The sequence below is a fragment of the Carcharhinus amblyrhynchos genome, chromosome 32 (genome assembly GCF_965287045.1).
Source record: "Carcharhinus amblyrhynchos chromosome 32, sCarAmb.v2.hapA, whole genome shotgun sequence".
Taxonomy (NCBI): Eukaryota; Metazoa; Chordata; class Chondrichthyes; order Carcharhiniformes; family Carcharhinidae; genus Carcharhinus; species Carcharhinus amblyrhynchos.
Genome location: NC_137355.1, coordinates 15,518,391 through 15,541,471, shown reverse-complemented (window position 1 = coordinate 15,541,471; position 23,081 = coordinate 15,518,391). Strand labels below are relative to the sequence as shown.

The 23,081-nt window shown below is 45.1% G+C and overlaps 1 protein-coding gene across 1 annotated transcript; it reads left to right on the top strand.

Moving 5' to 3' along the window:
* The first annotated feature begins 2,043 nt into the window (after nucleotides 1-2,043).
* On the top strand, nucleotides 2,044-23,081 carry LOC145360626 (cytochrome c oxidase subunit 5A, mitochondrial-like). The gene is made up of 5 exons (XM_080215975.1): nucleotides 2,044-2,230; nucleotides 12,239-12,355; nucleotides 13,164-13,285; nucleotides 16,371-16,495; nucleotides 22,914-23,081. Exons 1-4 carry the CDS (start codon nucleotides 2,146-2,148, stop codon nucleotides 16,482-16,484), a joined length of 438 nt encoding a protein of 145 aa, XP_080072101.1. The 5' UTR covers nucleotides 2,044-2,145; the 3' UTR covers nucleotides 16,485-16,495; nucleotides 22,914-23,081.

Here is a 23,081-nt window from a genome sequence, read left to right as displayed (position 1 = left end):
ATTCAGCGTACATTGGATGCATTTAATCTCGTTCATGGGGTCGTGGCTGGTGCAAGTGCTCGATTACAATGTGAGGTGAAGGAGGGTGGGTCTGCTAAGGTTGGCCATCATTGAATCTCAGCACATATCCCCAGACCCCTCCACCACCACCACCACTCCGTATGGGCAACACGGTGGAACAGTGGTTAGCACGGCTATCTCACAGCACCAGGGACCCGGGTTCAATTCCCACTTTGGGTGACTGTGGAATTTGCACATGCTAAGTGCAAATGATTCTACGATGTGCAGGTTAGGTGGATTGTCCATGCTAAATTGCCCCTTATTGTCAGGGGGACTAGCTAGGGTAAATGCATGGGGTCATGGGATGGGGCTGGGTGGGATTGTTGTCAGTATGGGCTTAATGGGATGAATGGTCTCCTTCTGCACTGTAGGGATTCTATGATTTATCCATGGGGTCATGGTTAGTGCAAATCCTTGATTTCAGTCTGCGATGAAGGAGGGTTTAAATCTGAAATGAATGAGGTTGCTCATCATTGAGTCCGAACACGCACATTCCCCCATATGGAGAATGCACAGTAAGAAGTCTCACAACACCAGGTTAAAGTCCAACAGGTTTATTTGGTAGCATGAGCCACAAGCTTTCGGAGCGCCGCTCCTTCATTAGGTGAGTGCAGGATTCTTTTCACAAACACGGTATATATGGACACAAACTCAATTACAAGATAATGGTTGGAATGCGCGCCTTAAGAGGTAATCAAGTCTTTACAGATGTAGACAATAAGAGTGGAGAGAGGTTAAGCACAGGTTAAAGAGATGTGTATTGTCTCCAGCCAGGACAGTTAGTGAGATTTTGCAAGTCGTGGGGGTTACAGATAGTGTGACATGAACCTAAGACCCCGGTTGAGGCCATCCTCATGTGTGCAGAACTTGGTTATCAGTCTCTGCTCAGCGATTCTGCATTGTCATGAAGGCTGCCTTGGAGAACACTTACCCGAAGCTCAGAGGCTGAATGCCCTTGACTGTTGAAGTGTTCCCCCAATGAGAAGTCTCACAACACCAGGTCAAAGTCCAACAGGTTTATTTGGAAGTGTGCCCTGACAGGAAGGGAACACTCCTGCCTGGTGATAGTCAAGCAGCGTCCATGAACACCTCAGGACATCAGGGAATTGGGTTCATAAACAGGGCAGAGATAGATACAAACTCAATTTACAAGATAATGGATGGAATGTGAATCTTAAGAAGTAATCAAGTCTTTACAAGTACAGACAATGTGAGTGGAGAGAGGGTTAAGCGCAGGTTAAAGAGATGTGAATTGTCTTTAGCCAGGACAGTTAGTGAGATTTTGCAAGCCCAGGCACATCGTGGGGGTTACAGATAGTGTGACATGAACCCAAGACCCCGGTTGAGGCCGTCTTCATGTGTGCAGACCTGGGCTGTCAGTTTCTGCTCGGTGATTCTGTGTTGTCCTGAAGGCTGCCTTGGAGAACGCTTACCCAAAGGTCAGAGGCTGAATGCCCTTGACTGCTGAAGTGTTCCCCCAATAAGAAATCTCACAACACCAGGTTAAAGGTTTATTTGGAAGTGTTCCCCAACAGGAAGGGAACACTCCTGGTGATTGTCGAGTGGTATCCATTCATCCGTTATCGTATCGTGTGCATAGTCTCCCCAATGTACCATGCCTCGGGACATCAGGGAATCGGGTTCACAAACAGGGCATAGACACAAGCTCAATTTACAAAATAATGGATAGAATGCGAGTCTTAAGAGCTAATCAAGTCTTTACAGGTATAGACAATGTGAGTGGAGTGGGGAGAGGGTGAATCACAAGTTAAAGAGCGCATCATCGGGAGATTGGCGCCAGTATCAAAGATGGAGGCGTCCAGGTTGGTCACAGCGGCGGGAGTGCGCATGCTCAATGTGGGTATGCGTGGGGCAGTTGCGCGTTGTCATCAAGGGGACGTCGGTTTACGTGATCCGGCGGCGACGGGAGTGCGCATGCCCAGTGTGGGTGTGCGTGGGGCGGTTGCGCGGTGACGTCTGGGGACGTCAGTTTACGTGGCCCGGCGGCGGCGGCGGCAGCTGAAGCTTCTCTCCCGGTTCCTAACGGCAGCGGATTGACCCTCAGACTCCCCTCACCCTCAGGCAATGTTCCGTGCGGCGCTCCGATACAGCGGCACCGGCCTCAGCGCCTGGAGGCGGACGGCGAGCCAGCCCCGGCAGTCGGCAGCGGGTAAAAGGCGCAAGCTCCCAGCCGCGTGGTAGTGCGGAGCCCGGCTCCAAATGTCAGAGAGACCCCCTCCTCCCCGGGCAGGGTGAGGGTGAAGGGGTCGCCCGCCTCCTCCTCCTCCTCCTCACCCAGCCCCTCACTCCCGCCCCGGCACCAGCTCCTCCGCCTCTCTCTCTCTCCTCCCTCCGCAGTCCCGGCGTGTCCTTGCAATGACCCGGGCGCTACTCCAGACAGGCTCCGGGCCTAATGACATTGGCCAGGCTGGGGGGAGGGAGTGAGGGGGCGAGGAAGAGGAGAGAGTGAGGTGAGGGGTGGAGGAAGAGGAGAGAGTGAGGTGAGGGGTGGAGGAAGAGGAGAGAGTGAGGTGAGGGGTGGAGGAAGAGGAGAGAGTGAGGTGAGGGGTGGAGGAAGAGGAGAGAGTGAGGTGAGGGGTGGAGGAAGAGGAGAGAGTGAGGTGAGGGGTGGAGGAAGAGGAGAGAGTGAGGTGAGGGGTGGAGGAAGAGGAGAGAGTGAGGTGAGGGGTGGAGGAAGAGGAGAGAGTGAGGTGAGGGGTGGAGGAAGAGGAGAGAGTGAGGTGAGGGGTGGAGGAAGAGGAGAGAGTGAGGTGAGGGGTGGAGGAAGAGGAGAGAGTGAGGTGAGGGGTGGAGGAAGAGGAGAGAGTGAGGTGAGAGGGAGTGATTGAGGGGGAATGGAGGAGAGCGCGGAGGGAGTGGGTGTGTGTGAAGAAGGAGAGGAAGGAATGGAAGGCGAGGAGGAGGGAGATGAGGGGGTGTGGAGAATGAGGGAAGAAGAAAGGGTGAGAATAGGAGTGAGGGTGAAGAAGGAATGGAGGGGGAAGGAGGGAGGTCAGGGGGAGTGGGGAAATATTAGAGAGTGGGGAGCGAGGGACAAGAAAGAATGGAAGGTGAGGAGTGGGGAATGAGGGAGGAAGTGGGTGAGAATGCAGAGTGATTGAAGGGGTGGGGTGAGAATGGAGGAGGGAATGCAAATTGGTGAGCGGTGTGGAGGGAAAGGAAGTGAGGGGAGAGGAGGGGGGAAGGGGGTGATTGAAGAGGGAGGAGGAAGGGTGAGAATGGGGAGGGAAGGAGGACTGGAGGTAAAGGGTAGGGGAATAGAAGTGGAGTTTGGGGCAAGGAGGGAGGGAGTGGACAGTGAGGGTGGAGGAAGGGTGTGAGAATGGAGAGGGGGCAGTAGAAAGGAGGAGAATTGAAGTTGGAGGTGGGAGGGGGAGTAGAGGTAAGGGAACGGAATGAGGATGGGTGTGGGGGATTCCAGGTGGGGAGGGAGGGGGATGAGGAAGTTGTGTGAAGGAGAATGGTGGTATTGGGGCAGGTGAAGTTGAAGGGGTCGTGGAAGTGGCTACCATTTTTTGCGTGCATTTAGTTGAAATTTGCCCCCAAACTCCTTGTCTGAATTATTTTCTGTAACAAAATAGGTTTTTAAAGTAATTAATTGCATCATCCCTCCCACCCACATCCATTCTAGTAACATGTATTTGGTGCATTTTTAAAGTAGTTGAATTATTGCATATGTGCAGTGAAGGAGAATTCAAGGTCACTTGTATATTGTGTACCTAGTTAGGGAGTTCATTTTGCAAATGTTGGAGCAACTGATTTTTAGAATAAAATTGTCAAAATTTGCTTCAGTGTATCTTGTGGCTGGTACACACAGCTTTCATTGTGTGTCAGTCATGGACGGAGTGAGTGTTTGTGGAAGAGGGACCAATCAAGCGGTTTGCTTTGTCTTGGTGTCAAGCTTCTTTGTTATTGGGGCTGCACTCCTGCATGCCACACTCTGTCTTGTAGAGATGGTGGCCAGGTTTTGGGGGGTCAGGATGTGAGTTATTCACTGCAGGATTCCTAGCCTTGGCCTGCTCTTGTAGCTACAGTATTTATATTGGTAGTCCAGTTTCTGATCAGTGGAGAGGAGGGGTCACCAGTGATGCTGATTGTGGGGGATTCAGTGATGGTAATGCTATTGAACATCATGGGATGATGGTTAGATTCTCTTTTGTTGGAGATGGTCCTTACCCGGCACTTGTTACTCGCCACTTGTTAGCTCAAGCCTTGATGTTGTCCAGGTTTTGCTGAATTTGAATGCTGACTGCTTCAATGTCTGAGGATTCATGAATGTTGCTTGAATGTAGTGTTATCAGTGACTTTATGATGGAAGGAAGGTCATTTGAAGAACTAGCTGAAGATGGTTGGGCCGTGGACCTGAGGAACTCCTGTAGTAATGTCCCAGGACTCTGAAGATTGACCTGCAACAGCCACAATCATCATTCTTTTGTGCGAGGTTTGACTTCATTCTCCTCTCTCTCCCCACTTTCCCCCCCCGTTTTGCTGGAACTCCGAGATGCCATACGCAGTCAAATGCTGCCTTGTTGACAAGGGCAATCGCAGTCATCTGATGGCATGATCACTTTGTACAGTTCTGTGTCCCTTACTTGGTTACCAAGTGACTGGAGGGTTTGTTTTTCCAGGCCTTATTGAAGGGGAGCAAGCTACAAGATGCAGTAAATTTTTTAAAACAAATAGTTGAATCAGATATGACTAATCATCTTGGGCTGGTCAGTTTAGTTAAACATATAGAGTATTGAGTTTTTGTTTGAGTTATTTGAGTATTGAGTTCCGACAAAGAGTCAGCCAGACTCGAAATGTAGGTTGTCTTTCTACGTAGACAATGTCAGACTGGCTGAGATTTTCTAGCATTTTCTGTTTTTGCATCTACAGTAATTTGCTGCTTTTGTTGGAGTTTTTCTATTTTGACTGTCCTTGCATCTGTTTTGAAGATCAGCTAGAGCATTGTGCCTCTTTAAGAAATGGATTTGAATTTCTGCCTGCCTCAATGGCTTTGAAACTTAAAATTAAACTGAGTGAAATTCTGGAAAGCAAATCCATTTCCTGATTGTTTGAGACGGGAGTGCACGGCTATAATTAATTCTAATATTGAGCAAGACGGCCTTCAATGTGGGAAATATGAGTGGTTTTCTAAGATGGGTATCGACAAGGTAGCTGATCTTTACCGTTGTCTACCTCAGAGTTCTTAAGCATCTGTGGAGAAAAATCAATTTTGTCGAACAGCAGCTTTGGTCTGTTGGTTTCCATCAATTTTGCAATGAACAGTTCAGAGTCATCGAGGTTTGCAGCATGGAAACAGACCTTTCAGCCCAACTTGTCTTTGCTGCCCCTTTTGTTAACTCCTAAGCTAGTCCCAGTTGCCTGCATTTGGCTCGTGTAACTGTCTTAATGCTTTTTGAAAGACGAAATTATACATTGAATCAGAAAATTCCTATAGTGCAGAAAGAGGCCATTTGGCCCATTGAGCCTGCATTGATGACAATCCCACCCAGGCCCTATCTTGTAATCCGTCATACGTAACTTGATAGCCCCCTGACACTAAGGAGCAATTTAACCAATCAACCTAACCTACATATATTTGGCCTGCGGGACGAAACTTGAGCGCCAGGAGGATTGTAGATCTATGAAAATGAACGAATGGGTATGTTATGTGTTTCCAACCTTGGTTTAGTTCTAAAAATGTTAGCACCTGGTTTCTCCCATAATCTTGGAACACTGCAACACTGAGGGTAACCTACTGCATGTGGTATCAAAAAGGGCAGAGATCAACTCTTCTGATTCAAAATCCTATAAGATTGTTCTTGATGCTGTAACTGGGTACTCTCGCAGAAAATGTTCCTCTTGCCTGGATTTGGCATCTCATCGTGACGGCTAGAGAAACAAGATAATATGTGCAAGTTTTATTGCAAGTACGGTTCTAAGTTCATAAAGAACAATACAGGTCCTTCGAGCCTGCGCCAATCATGCCTGCTGAAACTTAAACCGTATGCAGTAACGAAGTCCGTATCCTTCCGTTCCCGTCCTATTCATGTATTTGTCTAGTTGCCCCTTAAATGCCGCTATTGTTCTTGCTCCCGCCCCCTCCCCGGGCAGTGCGTTCCAGACATTCACTGCCCTCTGTGTAATTAAAAAAAAGTTTTGCCTCGCACATCTCCTCTAAAATTTTCCCCAGCACCTTAAACCTATGTCCCCAAGTACTTGCGCTTTCCTAGGGTGGAAAAGTCATTTGACTAATCACTCTATCCATGCCCCTCATAATCTTGTAGACCTCTTAACAGATCACCCCTCAACCTCCATTATTCCAGTGAGAGCCAACTGAGGTTATCCCCTTCTCCTTATAGCCAGTACCCCCCAGACCAGGCAACATCCTGGTAAACCTCTTCTGTACCTTCTCCAAAGCATCCACATCCTTCTGATAGTGTGGTGAGTTGATTGAGTTATAAGGAGAGGCTTGATAGACTGGACTGTTTTTCCTCTGGAGCGTAGGAGGCTGAGGGGTGATCTTATAGAGGTCTATAAAATAATAAGGGGCATAGATCAGCTAGAAAGTCAATATCTTTTCCCAAAGGTAGGGGAGTCTAAAACTAGAGGGCATAGGTTTAAGGTGAAAGGGGGAGAGCTACAAGTGTCCAGAGGGACAATTATTTCACACAGAAGGTGGTGAATGTCTGGAACAAGCTGCCAGAGGTAATAATAGAGGTGGGTACAATTTTGTCTTTTAAGAAGTGTTTAGACAGTTACATGGGTAAGATGGGTATATAGGGATGTGGGCCAAATGTGGGCAACTGGGACTAGGTTAGGGGGTTTAAAAAAAGGCGGAATGGACAAGTTGGGCCGAAGGGCCTGTTTCAGTGCTGTAAACATCTGACACTATGACCAGAATTGTGTACACTTTTGTACCTGACAGTCCATCGGCATCACAACTTGCTGCTAACCATGGTTTGACAGGGAATTTACTTTTGCATGGTCTTCTGAATTGGCCAGGGTATTGAAGTCTTAGACAAACTGTACTCGATAGGGTTGGAGCCTTTTGGCTGTTTGTCTTTTGTGTTCAGTTCTGCTTTGAAGAAGTGAGGTGTTCAATTCTAGGAATCGGTTTATGGGCTCGATTCCATCAATGATTAATAGGCATCTTGTGAAAGCAGGTCACAGTTAGTTTAATGTTGCACAGTTTCCTGTAATATAGCATTCAAAATGAAACTAAATCCCTGCTGCTAAGGAGACAACTCCAGTAGCTGCATCTCCAAGCAACATTTTGGGTGGGCTGTGTTTGGACAGTCCGCTGGTTGATACCGTCCACTGTATGGACTGGGAGCCTCACTCTTACTTCTAAAATGGCACACCTTTAGCAATTTGCTTTGGTTTCTTTTCAGTCATTCCAAGATAAATCACTGGCCCCTCGATTAGATAAAGGCTGCATTGGTAACCAGAATATGGCGGTTCCTCTTTACCCTCCTGTATGGGATGTTGAAGCTGATGAACTTGGGAGTACAGAGAATGAAAAGCACAAATGGCTTCCTGTTTTTGATATACCGTCTCATACTTGTCTCCGCCCCTCCCCTCCTGCCACTGATTTCTGCCCACATTTCCTCCAAGTCTGCTGCTACTTGTCCATGTTTTGACTGTATTTACATTTTGATGTTCCTGGTTCATCTTTTTAACAGAACACTATTGTTTATTCCCTTGCTATATGAATGTTGGAATAGGCAAAGCCTTTTAAGCAGTACTACACACATGACTAGCAGCACAGTGGTTAGCACTGCTGCCTCACAGCGCCTGGGACCCAGGTTTGATTCCCTGCTTGTGTCGTTGTCTGTGTGGTGTTTGCACATTCTCCCCTTGCCTGTGTGGGTTTCCTCTAGGTGCTCTGGTTTCCTCCCACACTCCAAAGATGTGCTGGTTAGGTGCATTGGCCATGCTAAATTCTCCCTCAGTATATCCGAGCAGGCGCCGAAGCGTGACGACTAGGGGATTTTCACTGTAACTTCATTGCAGTGTTAATGTCAGCTTTACTTGTGACGAATGAATAAATAAACTTTAAAATGTTATTGCATTCTCATTTTTTCCCTTCCCTACAGTGCTGTTAAGGTTGGATGCTCTGTAGTGTCCCATGAAATTCTTGGCAGCCGAGACACTTTTTTTTTGACCCTCAGCTAAGTGACTGACCCTCCATTGCCCAGGTTGTTGGCTTCTGACTTCTGGAAGCTGATTTTCAAATACTCATGCTTGTTTTTAAAACTCCTCCCAATCTCTGTGATCTCTTCTAGTTTGTGGCCTTCGGAGGTCCCCGCCCCCCTCCAATGGTGGCCTGTTGCACATCCCTCGTTTAATCGCTTCCCCATTGGCCCCAATATGTTATCTTACCTCCTATATGAGCTTCCTTCAAATCAGTCTCTTTGCACACTCAGCATCTGTGTGATTGGATGTCAAATTTTGTCTGATGTTTCTGTGATGCATCACGGGAGCTGATTTGATTTATTATTGTCACAAGTCATAGGATACAGTGAAAAGTATTGTTTCTTGCGCGCTATACTGACAAAGCATACCGTATATAGAGAAGGAAATGGGACAGTGCAGAATGTAGTGTTACAATCGTGGCTAAGGTGCAGAGAAAGATGACTTTCATGAGGTAGGTCCAAAAGCCTGATGGCAGCAGGGAAGAAGCTGTTCTTGAGTCAGTTATCGTGTCTTCAGTTATGTATCTTTTTCCTGATGGGAGAAGGTTGAAGAGAGTATATCCACGGTGTGTAGGGTCCTTGATTATGATGGCTGCTTTTCTGAGGGGGTGGGAAGTGTAGTCAGTGTCAATAGATGGGAGGTTGGTTTGAGTGATCAACTGGGCTTTCTTCATGACTCTTTGTAGTTTTTTGCAATCTTGGACATGTCAGGAACCGGACCAAGCTGTGATACAACCAGAAAGATGCTTTCTATCGTCCATTTGATTTGATTATGATTTGATTTATTGTCACATGTATTAGTATGCAGTGAAAAGTATTGTTTCTTGTGTGCTATACAGAGGGAAGGAAGGGAGAGTGTGCAGAATGTAGTGTTACAGTCATTGCTAGGGTGCAGATAGAGAAAAATCAACTTAATGTGAGGTAAGTCCATTCAAAAGTCTGGCAGCAGGGAAGAAGCTGTTCTTGAGTCAGTTGATACAGGATTCCAGACTTTTGTATCTTTTTCCCAAAGAAAAAAGATGGGAGAGAGTATGTGCAGGGTGTGTGGGGTTCTTGATTATACTGGCTGCTTTTCCAAGGCAGTGCTAAGTATAGACATTGTCAGTGGATGGGAGGCTGGTCTCAGTGATGGACTGGGTTTCATTCATGACTCTAATTTCTTGCAGTCTTGGTCAGAGCAGGAGCCATACTGAGCTATGATACAATCAGTATGCTTTCTATGATGCATCTGTAAAAGTTGGTGAGAGTCGTAGTGGACATGCCGAATTTCCTTAATCTTCTGCGAAAATAGAGGCATTGGTGAGCTTGCTTAATTATAGTGTTGGCATAGGGGGAACCAGGACAGGTGGTTGGTGATCTGGACACCTGAAAGCCTAAAGCTCTTGACCATTTTTACTTCAGAGGTTTAGCTTTGTTAAATTCGACATAGTTGATTTCATTGGTCAGACCATTGAATACAGGAGTTGGGGTGTCCTGTTGAAGTTGTACAAGACATTGGTAAGGCCACACTTGGAATACTGGATACAATTCTGGTCACTCTATTATAGAAAGGATATTGTTAAACTAGAAAGAGTGCAGAAAAGATTTACTTGAATGCTACCAGGACTTGATGGGTTTGAGTTAGGCTGGATAGACTGGAACTTTTTTTTTCTGGAGCGTAGGAGGATTTGGGGTGATCTTATTGAGGCCTATAAAATTCAGAGGCTTAGATCAGCTAGTTGTCAATATCTTTTTTCCCAAAGGTGAAGGAGTCTAAAACTAGAAGGCATAGGTTTAAGGTGAGAGGGAAGAGATACAATAAGGTCCAGAGGGGCGATTTTTTTCAGAGGGTGGTGAGTGTCTGGAACAAGCTGCCAGAGGTAGTAATAGAGGTGGGTACAATTTTGTTTTTTAAAAAGCATTTAGACAGTTCCATGAATAAAATGGGTATAGAGGGATATGGGCCAAACGTGAACTGGGACTAGCTTAGCTGTTTTTAAAAAAAAAATGGGCAGAATGGACAAGTTGGGCAGAAAGGCCTGTTTCCATGTTGTAAACGTCTATGACTGTAAAAGGTGCTGTGTATATGCAGTTTGTTTCTTTTACATTCTCTGGCCTTGTTGATACTATGATGCTGGCGTTGGACTGGTGTAAACACAGTAAGAAGTCTCATAACACCAGGTTAAAGTCCAACAGTTTGTTTGATAGCAAAAGCCCACTAGCTTTCAGAGCGCCACTCCTTCGTCAGGTGGGGCAGCGCTCTGAAAGCTAGTGGCTTTTGCTACTAAATAAACCCGTTGGACTTTAACCTGGTGTTGTGAGACTACTTACTTGTTGATGTTATGACATGATTGTCTAACCCTGCAGACGCACTTAGCACACTGTATTTACTGTGGTTGGAAAAGTGGAGAAAACCAGTTTGTGGTCATGGTTCATGTAAAACAGTTCATCAAGGCTGAAATGTGGGGTGGGGAGTGGTGGTGTTTTGGCAGTCGAGTTATTTTTCTTCTTCGTGTAGCAGGATTAGATAGGCTCACCTTAATTTCCAAATGTTGCATTCTTTGTGCTTATATTCATTTGTATCCAGAATTTTTTTAAACCTATCTCGAATTCTCTTAGTCAGATGTGCAGGTGCTTCTGATCACGAGAATAGAATTTGCCCTGCCATGAAAACAACTTGCCCCGTTCTATTTTCGAAGATTAAAACCAGGGATTAGAAACCAGTTTCTATTGCTAATGTTCGTTAGCCTTTTAGAAAGGTTGTTCCTGCCACAGCTTGGTGCTGACATAAGATTATTGATCAAAATTGACCATCTTGACCTTGTAATTGATAGAAGTTCGATTCAAAAGTCAAGGAAAGATCCCAACTTTTCTTTAGCACGCAAGTCTGTGTGGAGTTTGGACTTTCAAAGATGTGCGGGTTAGGTTGATTGGCTGTGCTAAATTGACCCTAGTGTCAGGGGGATTAGTAGGGAAACCTGGGGGGTTATGGGAATAGGGATTGTGGTCAGTGCAGTCTCAATGGGCTGAATGGCCTCCTTCTGTACTGTAGCTGTTCTGACAGCTCTAAGTTTGTAAACTTCAATTATATATTGCCTTTCAGCATTACTATAGCATACATGGTTAACTTCTGCTTTCCTTGAGGAAGTCTTCAGTTGAGGTTGTGAACTCGTGTGCTTGTGACTGTTTTACAACAGATGCTGGCTCTAATGTGACTGGCCAGCACAAGTTAGGCTTCCAGTGTGGCAAGTGTAAATGTTCCACCGCTTAATAATTTGACCTGTCCTCAATTCTCACTTGTCGCTTATCCCTGTTTCGCAGTAACTGTGTGTACTCCTGATTTGATCAACGGTATTTGCAATCAACCAGTTTGCTTTTAACTTAATTTAATTTTACTTTAATTCTGTAGTAACTCTTTACATCTGTGTATTGCCATTGCTTCATCATTCTGAGAACTATCTTTGGGAGGGGGGGTGGCGGGGGACAAATTGTGGCCAGTTTACTTCTCAGGATGAATTAACTTGAAGTGAGGGAATGGAAGGAAACATGTCATCTTGCTGCCAGGAACTTTACTTAGCACGGTGGGTTAGCATTGCTGTCTCACAGCGCCAGGGATCCAGATTCGATTCTCGGCTTAGGTCACTGTCTGGAGTCTGCACGTTTCCCCCCTATGTCTGTGTGGGTTTCCTCCGGGTGCTCTGGTTTCCTCCCGTGGTCTGAAAAATGTGCTGGTTAGGGTGCATTGGCCGTGCTAAATTCTCCCTCAGTGTACCCGAACAGGCACTGGAGTGTGGCAACTAGGGGATTCTCAGAGTAACTTCATTGCAGTGTTGATGTAGCAGACTTGTGACACTGATAAATAAACTTTTTTTTAAAAAAGCCACTTAATTTCAAATGTGTTTATGATTGGGGTTGATGGTTTTGGAAGCTGGAAGTGAAGTTGTAAGAAGTTCGACGTGGTGTGTTCGGGCTTTAACTTGTCATCTCTTTGACAGCTGCCCTTGCTTCTCGTTGGTATTCACATGGCAAACAGGAAACTGATGAGGAGTTTGATGCTCGCTGGGTGACGTACTTCAACAAGCCTGACATTGATGCATGGGAGCTCAGAAAAGGTAAAAAGTAAATCAGTGTGAAGAATGCACTGTTGAATTAGTGACTGTAAAATAAGAATGTTTGAATGTGATGGTTCAAGTCTAATGTAAATTTTAAGGAGCTGACTTTTTTTTGCAGGGCCAGTGGCAATTTGCAACCTTTGCAGCAAATTGCTGTTTAATTTTTCTCACACGTTGTGAACTTGTAATTTTTCTGCAAGGGTCTATAGGTCACTTGGAATCATCAGGCCAAAATTATTGTTTCAGTACTTCAGCAATGGTTAGCACTACTGCCTCACAGCACCAAGGACCCGGGTTCAATTCCCGGCTCGGGTCATGGTCTGCGTGGAGTCTGCACATTCTTCCTGTTTCCTCCGGGTGCCCAGGTTTCCTCCCACAGTCCAAAAGATATGCTGGTTAGGTGCCTTGGCCATGCTAAACTTCTTCGGTGTTCCTAAATACGCACCGGAGTGTGGCCTCTAGGGGACTTTCACCATAACTTCATTGCAGTGTAAGCCTACTTGTGACACTAATAAATAAATTTAAACTTGGCATAGCAATTTTTCACTGCCGTTTTAGACTATCGGCTTTTCAGGTAAGCTTGGAATCGTCTGGCAACTGCTTTGTGATCTGGGCACTTTCTAATCTTGACACTTCTGCACTGTGGGCTTTCCTCCTCTTAGTCGCTAATGTGCTTTTTTAAACTCTAGAGTTTGTTTGTAAAGGTTGTAAAATGTTTCTGCATTCATTCTGCACTTGAGGTTTGATGTTGTACAAAATGGCTGATTTTCCAAGCAGCCTGCTCTAACACGTCTCTCTTGTTTGACAGGTATGAACACCCTCATCGGATACGATCTTGTACCTGAACCCAAAATTCTTGATGCTGCCCTGAGAGCATGCCGTAGGTTAAACGATCTAGCGAGTGCAATCCGCATTCTAGAAGCAGTGAAGGTCAGTGGAACTGAGATGTTGCTATCCACCATTCTTGTCTATTTTGTAAACTTGATCATGAAGGATAGTTACTCCTACAGATGGGCGGTACAGTGGTTAGCACTGCTGCCTCGCAGTGCCAGGGACCCGGGTTTGATTCCCAGCTTGTGTCACTGGTGTGCAATGTCTGCACGTTCTCTCCGTGTCTGCGTGGGTTTCTGCAGTGTGCCAGAATTTCTCCTCTCAGTCCGAAAGACGTACTGGTTGGCTGCGCTAAATTCTCCCTCAGTGTACCCGAACAGGCGCCGAATTGTGGTGACACTTCAGCGCCTATTCGGGTCAATGCACCTAACCCCAATGCACTTGCCTCTCCCAGATTGCTGGTCTGATTAGTAAGTTTGTGGACAACACAAAGATCGCTGGAGTTGCGGATAGTGATGAACATTGTTAAGCAATACAGCAGAATATAGGCTGGAAAATTGGGCGGAGAAATGGCAGATGGAATTTAATCCAGACAAATGCGAAGTGATGCATTTTGATAGATCTAATGCAGGGAGAGCTATACAATAAATGGCATAACCATCAGGATTAGAGACACACAGAGGGATCTGGATGTGCAAGTCCACAGATCCTTAAAGGTGGTAACACAGGTGGAAAAGGTGGTATATGGCATGCTTGCCTTTATTGGACGGACATAGAGTATAAAAGTTGGCATATGACGTTGCAGTTATGTAGAATGTTGGTTAGGCCACATTTGGAATACTGCATCCAGTTCTGGATACCACACTACCAGAAGGACATGGAGGCTTTGGAGAAAGTGCAGAAAAGATTTACCAGAATGTTGCCTGGTATGGAGGGTCTTGGCTATGAGGTGAGATTGAGTAAACTATGGTCGTTCTCCTTGGAAAGATGGAGATTGGGAGGCAACCTAATAGAAGTTTATAAAACTATGAAGGGCATAGATATGGTGAAGCTTTTTCCCAGGTCGGAAATGACAAACACAAGTGATCACAAGTTCAAGGGCGGGGGGGGAGGTGGTGGGGAGGGGAATGTTCGCTACAGATATGCGGGGGATGTATTTTACACAGTGAGGGGGTCCTGGAATGCACTATCAAGCAAGGTGGTTGAGACAGACATGCTAGGATCATTCTAGACTTATCTAGATAGCTACATAAACAGACTGGGAATAGAGGGATACAAATGGATGGTCTAGTTAGGAACATATGATTGGTGCAGGCTTGGAGGGCCAAATGGGTCTGTTCCTCTGCTGTATTGTTCTTTTGTTAACACCAGTTGTCACCTCCAAAACCAGGCCAATTTTTACCCATGCTGCAGAAATTATTAGAATTCCTTCAATCAGGAGAACACCCAAGAGGAATTCCTCCTTTGACAAAATGGGGGTGAAAACTTGTAGCCCCAAGCCAGCACTGGAAATATGGAATTCCTCAAATGAGTTGCTATTTAGCAGTGCTATTTCTTAATGTCAAGTAGGTCTGAGACTAATAATTAGCCCTAGCCTGCTGTTTGTAAGGGATTGTGGTTGGTACGGACTTGATGATCTGAATGGCCTCCTGCACTGTAGGATTCTATGATCATAGTTGTATTCTGGAATATCTTCCTCGGTCTCCTGAGCATTTGAAATGGAAAGAAACCTGATGATTTTCATATTTAAATTGATGTTAATTTGTTCTTTTCAAACAAACAGTGTAGGATTTGACCTTTAAGATTCCACTCAAATGCTATCAGTACTGTGTGACAAAATGCAGTTTAACTTCAATAGCTATAGTTCTAGTGGCCCTGAATTGTTGTCTATTATATGGGGTGCAGCAATATATGCTTTGCCTGCAGAGAATGATATTCAACATCCCCCAAAAAAATCTTTTCACTTAGTGTTCCCACCATATTGCTCACCATTGAACATAGAATTCCTGCAGTGTAGGATGAGGCCATTCAGCCCATCATGTCTGCACTGACAACAATCCCACCCAAGCACTACATATCCCCATAACCCCACGTATTTACCCTGCTAATCCCCTGACATCGGGGTGGGGGAGAATTTACCACGGCTAATCCACCACTGTTCGGGGAGAAAACTGGAGCACCCTGAGGAAACCCACGCTAAAAAGTCTGACAACACCAGGTTTTAGTCCAACCTATTTATTTGATAATATACTCACAAGCTTTCGAGGGACACCCTCTTCGTCAGGTGAATCACCTGACGAAGAGGGTGTCCCTCGAAAGCTTGTGAGTATATTATCAAATAAATAGGTTGGACTAAAACCTGGTGTTGTCAGACTTTTTACTGTGTTTACGCCAGTCCAACGCCGGCATACCCACATCATGAAACCCACGCTGACATGGGAAGAACATGCACACTCATCTTGCCAGGAATGTAGTGAAAGCTACAAAATCTGTTTGCTTTGTAAAATATATGAAAATCTCCAACAAACATTAAGAAAAACCATGCACACTCCACATAATCACCCAAGGCTGGAATTGAACCCGTGTCCCTGATGATGAGAGGCAGCGGTGCTAACCACTGTGCCGCTTGTTCGGAAGAGTAATTGCCCTACTCTTACCTGACCAGACCTACATTTGTCGTCTTCCTCACACGATATGGTCGATCCTTGCACCTCGTGTATCCGGCGGATACCTTGTACTATCGGCAGACAGTTAATGATGCCCCATGTAAATGCAGTCTTCCCAGAAGGAGAAAAGTTAATTCAACTAAAATAATTTCAAACTTTTTGATTTTATCTTTCACTTTTTTGGGTGGTGGGGAGTGGCTTTCAAGTAAGGGGGAATTTAGAATGAGCTGTGCCTTCTGTATGTAAACCAGTGAAGTTGCCAGTTTGATTAGATTGATGCAAGCTCACTCGTTATTTTTCAAGCCTGCTGGGCTCTAGGGTACTGATTTTAACAGTAGTTGAGTGCCATCCTGCATTTATCAGTCATCATCAAACCAAATGCTTCACATAGCTGCATATAAATGTGCCAGAGTGTGGTGACTGGAGAATTTTCACAGTAACTTCATTGCAGTATTAATGTAAGCCGAGTTAAGACACTAGCAAATGAATAAACTTGAACTCCTTTGCACTTTTTTCAGGAGAAAGCTGGCCCTCACAAAGAAATCTACCCGTACGTTATTCAGGAACTCAGGCCCACATTGACTGAACTGGGTATTCCAACCCCAGAGGAGATCGGTCTAGACAAATTATAACATTATACCTGGTGAGTTTAGTGCGGCCTTTTATTTCTTCATTTATCTGATCAGGTTGACTTGTTAACAAATTGGAAGATGGCTCATGGAGTGTTGTGAAGTATAAATTCTGTATTTGCATTTAGCCTTAACAATATAATCTAGCGCATTGGATACTGACTGAACCAAAGCTTGTAAGTTATGTAAGATGGACTGAAACCAGAAATGTAAATACATGTTGTTTGCGGAATTGTTGATTAGTTGCATTTTGAAGGAACAGATTTGCTTCAAGAAGCTGCAGTTTTGAATATTCTGTTCCTTTGTAGTGGGTAAAACATTTAATGGCTTTGTTAAAGTTCACACTTGTGATGTTTTACCTATTGGAACGTGCTCTGTAGTACAAGGCTTTGTCTTTCTGATCTATTTCATCTGCGTTTCAGTTCATGGCACAGGGCAGTATAGCAGTTCGCGCTTCTGCCTCACAGCGCTAGGGGCTTGGGTCATTGTCTGTGTGGAGTCTGCATGTTCTCGTGTCTGCATGGGTTTCCTCCAGGTGGTCTGCTTTCCTCCCACAGTTCAAAGATGTGCGGGTTTGCTTAACTGGCCGTGCTAAATTGTGTCTTAGTGTTAGGGGGATTAGCAAGGTAAATATAGGTTTGCAGGGATAGGGCCTGGGTGGGATTGTTGTAAGTGCAGGCTCGATGGGCTGAATGGCCTCCTTCTACACTGTAGGGATTCTATGTGTGGATTTCTTCCGGGTGCTCTGGTTTCCTCCCACAGTCTGAAAGACGTGCTGGTTAGGTGCATTGGGCATGCTAAATTCTCCCTCACTGTACCCAAAAAGGTGCCGTAGTGTGATTTTCACCGTAACTCCATTGCAGTGTTAATGTAAGCCTACTGGTGAAAATAATAAACTTTAAAATAATATGATACTTACCGAGAAAAAGGGACGACTGTCAGAATGGGTGCATACATACGAACAGTTGGCCGTTTCGCGCCTCGAGCCTACTCTCCCATTCGACAAGATCATAGCTGACCTGCTTGTGACCCCAATTCCATTTTTCTCCCGTTTCCTTTGACACCCTTGTTAATCAAGAACCTCAGTTCATTCTTAAAATGATTTGATGACTGGGGTGGGGGTAGAGAGAGAGAAAGAAGACCTCATCACCATTTCAAATGGGAAACCCCTTATTTTTAAGCTGTCTGCTAGTTCCAGTCTCTTGCACAAGCATCCCTTCAGCATCCACTCTGTCCAGCCCCCTCAGGATGTTATATTTCAATAAGATCACCTTTCATTGTTTTAAATTCCAATGGTTCCAGGCTCAACCTGTCCAAAATAAAAACAAAAAATGCTGGATAAACTCAGCAACACCCAAGAAGTTTGACAGCACCCAAGACAAAGTAACCCTGCTTGATTGCCACACATCCACAAAATCCACTCCCTCCACCCCAACACTCAGCAGCAGCAATGTGTATCTACAAGATGTAGTGCAGCAATTCACCAAAGATCCTTAGACAGCACCTTCCAAACCCACGATCGCTTCCATCTCGAAGGACAAAGGCAGCAGATACGTGGGAACGCCACCATCTATCTGCAGGTTCTCCTCCAAGCCACCCACCATCCTGATTTGGAAATATATCAGCTACTCCTTCAGTGTCGCTTGGTCAAAATCCTAGAATTCCCTCCCTAATGGCATTGTGGTCTGCAGCAATTCAAGAAGGCAGCTCATCACCGCCTTCTCAAGGGCAACTAGGGATGGGCAATAAATGCTGGCCAGCCAGTGACACCCAGGTCCCAGAATGAACATTAAAAAAACAATCTGGCTGTAACTCTAGAGACAAACAGTTAATGTTTCAGGTCTATGTGACCCTTCTACAGATTTACAAATGTTGGCTGTTTCTGTCCACAGATGCTGTCAGATCTGCTGAGTTTATCCAGCATTTTCTGATTTATTTTGGAGAATTCCAACATCTGCAGTTTTTTGCTTTTTTTAACCTAAGCTGTTCAACCTTTCTTCAGAGGATAACCCCTTCATTGTAGAAATCAGCTGAGTGAATCATCTCTAAACATCATCTAATCCAATTACTGCATATTGGCTGTTTGCAGCTCCTGCAAAAAAGTGTTTTAAGTGTTCCTAGTGCATTTTCAAACGAGCAAAAATAGTGGAAGGCAGACTGTGCTCTTCATTCTTGCTCAAGTGAAAAAAAGAGGCTGGTTTCAGCAAATGGAACACATCAAAGAACAAAGAAAATTACAGTGCATGAACAGGCCTTTCGGCCCTCCAAGCCATGACCATGCTGCCCAAACCCCTTATCCTTCCGGGTACCATATCTTTCTATTCCCATCCTATTTATGTATTTGTCAAGATACCCCTTAAAAGTCACTATCGTATCTGCTTCCACAACCTCCTCTGGTAGTGAGTTCCAGGCATCCACCATCCTCTGTAAAAAAAAACAAAACGGGCCTCGCGCATCTCCTTGAAACCCTGCCCTCGCACATTAAACCTATGCCCCCTAGTAATTGACCCTTCCACCCTGGAAAAAATACTTCTGACTATCCACTCTGTCCATGCCCCTCATAAGCTTGTAGACTTCTATCAGGTCGTCCCCTCACCTCCATTGTTCCAGTGAGAACAAACCAAGTTTCTCCAATCTCTCCTCATAGCTAATGCCCTCCATACCAGGCAACATACCGGTAAATCTTCTCTGTACCCTCTTCAAAACCTTCACATCCTTCTGGTAGTGTGGCAACCAGAATTGAGCACTATATTCCAAGTGTGGCCTAACTAAGGTTCTATAAAGCTGCAACGTGACTTGTTAATTTTTAAACTCGGTGCTCTGGTTGATGAAGGAAAGCATGCTGTATGTCTTCTTGACTACCTTCTCCACGTGTGTTGCCACTTTATGACCTGGAATCCTTGCTGTGGTTACAGGCTGCAAACCTAATGTCTTTTAGAAAAAGAAATCTGCTGCCTTTACCTGGTCTGGCCTACGTGATTCCAGGGCCACAGCAATGTCTGTGTGTCTGAAATATCTTTTGAAATGGAGAGAGGTTAGGGGTGGGCAATAAAAGCTAGCTCAGCCAGTGATGCGCTCATCCCATAAATTAATTTTTTAAAATTGTGTTAAAGTCAGACTTCACTGCACAACTTGATTAGTTGCTTAAATGAAAGCAAATCACTGTGGATGCTGGAATCTGAAACAAATTTCAGCACGTCAACATCATCTGTGGAGAGAGAATAGAGCTAACCAAGCCTGGATCACGCTTCCTCAGAGCTAGTCTTGTTTAGCTGCTGTCTGTTACTACTGATAAAGATTGTTGTAACGTGAGTTAGTCTTGGCCATTTTTTCCACTTGTGTTCATAGAAATCTTAAAAACCCTACAGTGCAGAAGGAGGCGATTCAGTCCATCGAGTCTGCGCTGAGAACAATCCCACCGAGGCTCTATTTCCTCTAACCCCCACATATTTGCCTCACTAATCCCTCTAATCTACACATCCTGGAACACTAAGGGGCAATTTAGCATGGCCCATCATAGAAAGCTCTGTCATTTTAAAAAGGGCAGAGAACAAAGCTGACCTACCTCATTTTTTTTGAAAGGAGTGTGTATCACTGTTGCTCTGGCCAGTTCTCATCATGTTTTTAAAAATAAGTTCAGTAATAGTTACCAAACTACTTCTGGGCCTCACTTTTGTCTTGTGTCATTGAGCTTGATTCAGTTTTAAAATTTTTTAAAATTAATTCATGGGACATGAGCGTCGCTGGCTGGGTCCAGTATTTATTGTCCATCCCTAGTTGCCCTTGGAGGGCGAGTTGAGAGTCAACCACATTGCTGTGGCTCTGGAGTCACATGTAGGCCAGACCGGGTAAGAACAGCAGATTTCCTTCCCTAAAGGAACCAAGTGGGTTTTTCCAACAATCAACAATGCGCGATCATCAGTAGATTCTTAATTCCAGATATTTTTTATTTCTAATTCAGATTTCACCATCTGTCTTGGCAGGATTTGAACCCGGGTCCCCAGAACATTAGCTGACTTTCTGGATTAATAATGTAGCGATAACATCACTCAAATGTCCTGTTTTGTAAATTTTGTGACGTCTGTAATGAAAACATTGGCTGCTTTTCAATTAGATCCGAAAAGTAAACTAATTGGAGGCCACTTTCTCGGGAAAATTGCAAGAAACTGCAACAGAATCTAGTAACTCATCTCTTCTGCCAGTGGGGAATGTCACTTTGGCTGGAAACTAGATACATTGGATCTAGCTGCATGCGCACTATTCCATACTCTATATCTTGTAGCTGCAACCATTCTTAGAATCTGGGTAGTTGAGATGGGAGCTATCTTACCGGCAGCTCCTTTTCCATTGGTGTTGCCATCATTGTCCCAAGGTGTCCAGCGTCCAGCAGGCCTGTCCTATTTATAGGTGGTGCTTCATCTCTTTTGCACCCAGTCCCTTGGGTTCACCATCTTGTTTGCTCATCCATCGCTTAGAATGGCAAGCTGTGGTGTCTTGGTTTGTGAAAGCTGTTCAGAAAACAGCTGTTTGCTCGTCAGCCAATTCCTGGCTCAATTTTGATTACAATTCTCAACTACTGAGCTTAAAATTTAAAACCACCACTGTTCTTGAAGCATTTATTTTTGCACGTCAGGATACTGAGCACTGAAGCAGCTCAAGGCAAATTACTGCAGATGCTGCAATCGGAAATAAAAACAGGAGATGCTGGAAAAACTCAGCAGGTCTGACAGCATCTGGATGGCGCAGTGGTTATCACTGCTGCCTCACAGCGCCAGCGACCTGGGTTTAATTCCTGGCGTGGATCACTGTCTGCATGTTCTCCCTGTGTCTGCGTAGGTTTCCTCCAGGCCCTCAGGTTTCCTCCCACAGTCCTAAGATGTGCAGGTTAGGGGGATTGGCCATGCTAAATTGACCCTTAGTGTCCCATGATGCGTAGGTAGTGGGGTAAATATGTGGAGTTACTGGGATAGGGCCTGGGTGGGATTGTTGTCGGTGCAGACTCGATGGACTGAATGGCCTCCTGCACTGCAGCCATTCTATGGGCTTCAATGATTTCACCTGTGGAGAGAAAATGGAGGAAAATACTGCGGATGCTGGAATCTGAAACAACAAAGTCTGACCGCATCTGTGAAGAGAAAGTAGAGTTAACATCTTGAGTCTGGATGACCCTTTTTTAAAAAGAAAAATAGTTTCCCAAGCAAAGGTTTGAGAAATGTGTAGTGGAAAGGGCCTAGCTTCAGTGGAGCTGCATCAAAGGAAAGTGAGTTGTGTTCAATATACTCTTACACAGCCATGAGGTAATCTTTTACTCATGGGTATCTGATCCTTTTGGAGTTGTTTGGGTGAATGAGCCATATTTCTTCACCTGTACAATGAATGAGCTGCTAGTTTCTTTTGACTGGCAAGTGGGGCCTAAAGCCCATCTCAGTTTTACATCCTCCCAAGTCTACCTCCGCATTCTGCACTCCCTTCAACCCTATGTTGAAGGTTAGTGAATAAGGAAAGAATCAGTTATGGGCATGTTCTTCATTCTGCACCATTAGCTGTCATAAGCCCCATGTTGGTGTGCATTTCCTCCGGATGTTCCAGTTTCCTCCCACAGTCCAAAGATGTGTGGAGTTAGGTTAATTGGCCTTGCTGAATTAACCCTACTGTCAGGGGATTAGTAGGGTAAATATGAGGTTACAGGGAAAGGGCCGGGGTGGGATTGTGGTTGTTATAGACTTGATGGGCCAAACGGCAGCCTCCTAAAAGGGGTGACAGTGGTTAGCACTGCTGCCCCTCAGCACCAGGGACACGATTCCCTGCTTGGGTCACCGTGTGGTCACGTTCTCCCCGTGTCTTCGTGGGTTTCCTCCAGGTGCTCCGGTTTACCCCGAGTCCAAAGATGTGCAGGTTGGTAGATAGGCCATGCTAAAATTGCCTCTTGGTATCAGAAGGATTAACAGAGGTAAATGCATGGGATAGGGCCTGGGTGGCAGTGTGGTTGGTGCAGACCTGATGGTCCGAATGGCCTCCTTCCGCACTGTAGGGATTCTATGGTCAATTCCCCCTTGAAAGTTGAAGCAATAACTATGTATTAGGTAATCCTGTTTTGTTGGGCCGAATGGTCGCTTCCTGCACTGTGGGGATTCTAAGCCCAAAGTCCTGAACCTCTCTGCTTTTGAGATTTCCTTTAAGATCTACCTCTGACCAAGCTTGTCCTAATATCCTCTGATGCACCTTGGAACATTTCGTCATGTCCAGGGGCACTATATGAATGCAAGATATGCACCGAATCAATGCAAAATCTGATTCAACTTCATTCTCCACCCAGTAAGTTGATGGTGACTTTCTTGTTCTTGTTTGGAGTTGAGCTGCATTCAGTATATAAAGGGGGGGCGAGGAAATCAGTGGACTGAATTTAACATTGTGCAATATTTTTTCTTTCAGGCAGTCTTCTGACCGTCGTCCATTATGATTGTACATGATGTGAGATGCAGCCTAAAATATTACTTTATTGAACATTTTGGAGTCTGTTCTGTCTAATGTATTATGCCTACCTGTGAACTAAATCCAATAAAGAATGGGATGAAACACTCAGTGCCAGCAGTTATTGAA

Bases quoted from the DNA above. Each gene is read 5' to 3' on its own strand.
- LOC145360626 (XM_080215975.1), top strand. From the start codon at position 2,146: ATGTTCCGTGCGGCGCTCCGATACAGCGGCACCGGCCTCAGCGCCTGG. The intron at 12,356-13,163 runs GTAAAAAGTAAA...CTTGTTTGACAG, and splicing joins TGCATGGGAGCTCAGAAAAG to GTATGAACACCCTCATCGGA. The intron at 13,286-16,370 runs GTCAGTGGAACT...CACTTTTTTCAG, and splicing joins GCATTCTAGAAGCAGTGAAG to GAGAAAGCTGGCCCTCACAA.